Source organism: Onychomys torridus, chromosome 7 (assembly GCF_903995425.1).
Source record: "Onychomys torridus chromosome 7, mOncTor1.1, whole genome shotgun sequence".
In the NCBI taxonomy this organism is placed as follows: domain Eukaryota; kingdom Metazoa; phylum Chordata; class Mammalia; order Rodentia; family Cricetidae; genus Onychomys; species Onychomys torridus.
Genome location: NC_050449.1, coordinates 32,389,863 through 32,393,708, shown reverse-complemented (window position 1 = coordinate 32,393,708; position 3,846 = coordinate 32,389,863). Strand labels below are relative to the sequence as shown.

The 3,846-nt window shown below is 35.5% G+C and overlaps 1 protein-coding gene across 1 annotated transcript; it reads right to left on the bottom strand.

Annotated features, from left to right (window-relative positions):
• On the bottom strand, window positions 1-3,442 carry LOC118587545 (olfactory receptor 147-like). The gene is made up of 2 exons (XM_036193585.1): window positions 2,540-3,442; window positions 1-198 (listed from the first exon to the last, which is right to left on the bottom strand). Exons 1-2 carry the CDS (start codon window positions 3,440-3,442, stop codon window positions 1-3), a joined length of 1,101 nt encoding a protein of 366 aa, XP_036049478.1.
• Window positions 3,443-3,846: the final 404 nt, after the last annotated feature.

Genomic DNA, 3,846 nt, shown 5'->3' with positions numbered 1-3,846 from the left:
TCACATCCCAGTGTGGATGGCCTTGACCCTACACGAAGAACTATGGTAACTAAGGATTGTTGACAAGGTGAGAAATACTCTTCCCTGGTGAATGGCATCCAATTGGTCATCCAATACCACATGATCAGCTCTGAAAACATACATACATGAAAAATTATACAGATGAAGCACATTGTATGAATATATGTAGGAATTAGTCTGTAAACAGATAAATATATATGCATTTAACAACAATTCATGAGAAAAAGAGGACATGAATTTGAAAGAGAGCAAGGAGCAGTATACAAGATGTTTTAGAGACAGTAAAGAGAAAAGGGAAATGATGAAATAGTATTATAATCTAAAAAAATAAAATAAATAATTTTTAGAAAGGAGTCTTCATAGCTTTGACAATGAAACTGAACAGGATATGTTGACTTTAATAGGCAGTATGCAGAAAGGAAGAGCATCAATTCTGAATAATGCTGCAATGACACATTGCAAACAAAATGAGAAATCACACAGACAACAGCAAACACCATACTAGTGTTGCTTTACCTGGCCATATATAAGACTTGTTTTCATTACTGGAGAAAGAAATGTAAGTTTATAATTATAGTAGGAAAACAATGAAGTTTTTCTTTGTAATTATTCTTAATATGATATGTTACAGGCATATAGTATTGTAAAAATGGTCAAGAAGAAAAATGAGATACTCCGGAAAGATCATAGAGGTTTTACAAGACTCATGTTTCCTCTATTGTGATACAGAAGATATAAGGTTAGTTTTCATTACAGCATTAATATGTATCTCAAAATGTCGTATTTTATATTTTAAGTGTCCCTAATAATTATACTACTTCTATAACTTAGAAATACTGAAAATTTAAAAATACAATAAATGTTTTAAGAACAATAAATAGAATAAAATGTTACTGCTGACATATTGTAATTGAAAACAAACTCTTTCTGTGCCCAAACAACAGGCACCAGACACATGTGTGCAGTCAAATCTTCCACCTGGTCAACATTTTCTCAGGGAAATTGTAACATCTTTATTTCTCAAACTATTCATTAAGGGATTCATCCTTAATGGGAACCACACCAATGGGCTCACCAGTGGGCACACAACTGAATACTATGCTGCCATGTCTTCCAGAATAACATTTATATGTGTGCATTGACTGTTTGCATGTCTTTCATACCATGTAGTTTGAGACATTTGTCAACTTATTAAATGATATTAAATGGTATTTAATTGCTGATACATCATTTTATAGATATGCCTTTATTTGGTGTATTCCCTGAAAATATTCTTCCATTCTGATACAACTAAAATATTTTATTGATAAAAAGTACTCATTTAAGTTAATTTTATCTGTTTATCTTTTTTTCTTCTTGGTTCAATGTTTTCTAAAGAACCAAGAAGAAAAAAAGATATAGTTTAAGTTTTTGTGTATGACGTTGGTCCATTTTAGAATAACCAACATTTGCACATGGTTTTCTTTGTGGATATTTCTGATTTCTGATGAAATTAGTATGTTGATTTATTGTAAACCAATGAAATACCCACATGAAAATCTGCTTCTGAGTTTTATATTTCATCCTATGAGTTTGTGCATTTTTACAATAAAAGTAATCTGTTGTGACTATCATACCAATTTTAGAAACTTCATATAAATGCGATCATTCAGTTCTACTTAGTGAAGTAGAACCCAAGAAATAATCACAGTTGCAAGCCATTTACTACAGTAATTTGTCTGTGAAGGATGAAATGAAGTGGAGCTGAGTCAGTGTGGAAAACCTCAGATCATAGAGGAAAATCTTACATCTAAAAGGGACGGTGGAAGGATTAGGTGGGGAAAGTTCAGACTGAGGACAGATCCAAAAGTTATTGGAAAGATCACAGGAAATTTCCAAAAAAGCACTTCCTCTTAGGAGGGGCTCATTCTGTGGAGAAATTGGCCAGTCTTAGTCCATACCAGAAAATGAACTAATGTGTTTGAGTATGACTGTGGGTGCACCGTGATGTATTTGAGGCATATAAAAGTGAGCACTAGAATGCATCTGAAGGAGCCTTGGCTACAGACTTACAGCAGGCTGTGCTCTGCACAGTTGCCACCCTTGATGGGGAGGGGAGCTAGTAGATTCTATAAGCCACAGTAGTTTATATCTCAAGTTAAATTATTTATTATATTTTATTAGTACTCATACTAGTAAATGTTTGCTGTATGATCCATACAAGATGTACTATTTCATGGGTACTGCCTTATCTCACAGATAATTGAATATTAAAAAGAGATTGGAAAATTATTGAAAGAATAGAGTAATGATATGGTATAGCCCCTGTGTTAAATGTGATTGTTGTAATACCGAGCCACAATAATATCGATAATAATTGTAACCACCAGAACAATACATGTAAAAGCCAAATTGGGATAAAAAATATCTTCATGAAAATAACAGTAAAAATTTAAGATTCTGTAAATTTAAATTTTAGTTCTTTGTATTATTTTATTTACAATTATGGTATGAATCTACTACGGAGTTTAATCATAACTTTCTTCAATGCTATTTTGACATCCTTGTTCCTCAAACTGTAAATTAGTGGGTTGAGCATGGGAACCACATTAGTGTAGAAAACAGAAGAAACTTTTCCCTGGTCCATAGATTCAGAATGATTGAGGTACATGAATGCTCCTGATCCAAAAAACAAAGAAATCGCTATGATGTGAGAACTACAGGTACTGAAGGCTTTTGATCTTCCTTGTGTGGATTTGATATTGAGAATGTTGGCAAGGATGAAAACATAGGAAACGAGAATGGTAAAGCTGGGGGCTGTGATGTTAACACCCACAACTATGAGAACTACAACCTCATTGACATAGGTGCTGGTGCAAGAAAGTTGGAGGAGGGGCAGGATGTCACACAAGTAATGGTTGATGACATTGGCATTGCAGAAGGTCAGTCTGAGCATGCAGCCTGTGTGGGCAGAGGCTCCAGCAAATGCCATCATATAAGAAGCAAAAGATAGCATAGAACATACCTGAGCAGACATGGTAACCTTATACAGCAGTGGATTACAGATGGCCACATAGCGATCATAGGCCATTGAGGTCAACATGTAGCATTCAGAGATGACAAAGAAGAGAAAGAGAAACAGTTGGGTCATGCAGCCCACATATGAGATGGCATTCTTCTCAGAGACAAAGTTCATCAGCATTTTGGGGCTGAAGACAGAAGAGTAACAGAGATCAATGACGGAAAGGTTGAAGAGGAAATAGTACATGGGGGTGTGCACGTGAGGACTGAGGCCAATGAGGGTGACCAGGCCAAAGTTTCCCACCACTGTGACAATGTAGATCATTAGAAACAGGTAAAAGAGGGGCATCTGGAGCTCTGGACGGTCTGTCAAACCAGCAAGGACAAACTCAGTCACCAAGGAGACATTTCCAGCCAGCATGCTTATCACTGAAAATCTGGGGAGATAGAAAAAATTTTTAATTGGCAGATATCCTATAATCTGTTCCTAAGTTTTAATTCATGATAAAGGACTGGGATAATTTAAGTTCTCTTTTGTTTTGCAGCATCCAAATGTGCTGTCACACCCCACCACCTTTTGGATCAGTACCAGTTTTACCTACATGAGTTATTTCTCTCCTATATGGAAGATAGAGAATGAATGGCCAAATAAAATCTTCTGGCAAATTAACAAGATTATTTTTAAAGTTCTTTCACTAACCTTTCACTTCCTAGTTCCCTATTCCTGCTTAAATGATTTACTAAACACCTCAATTCTCCATTGATGACCAGGAAGAGATCATTGATGTAAGAGGGCCAGGCTCTTTTTCTTATTTCCCCACCCCA

Bases quoted from the DNA above. Each gene is read 5' to 3' on its own strand.
- LOC118587545 (XM_036193585.1), bottom strand. From the start codon at position 3,442: ATGCTGGCTGGAAATGTCTCCTTGGTGACTGAGTTTGTCCTTGCTGGT. The intron at 199-2,539 runs GTTATGATTAAA...ATCTGTTTACAG, and splicing joins TCAAAATAGCATTGAAGAAA to ACTAATTCCTACATATATTC.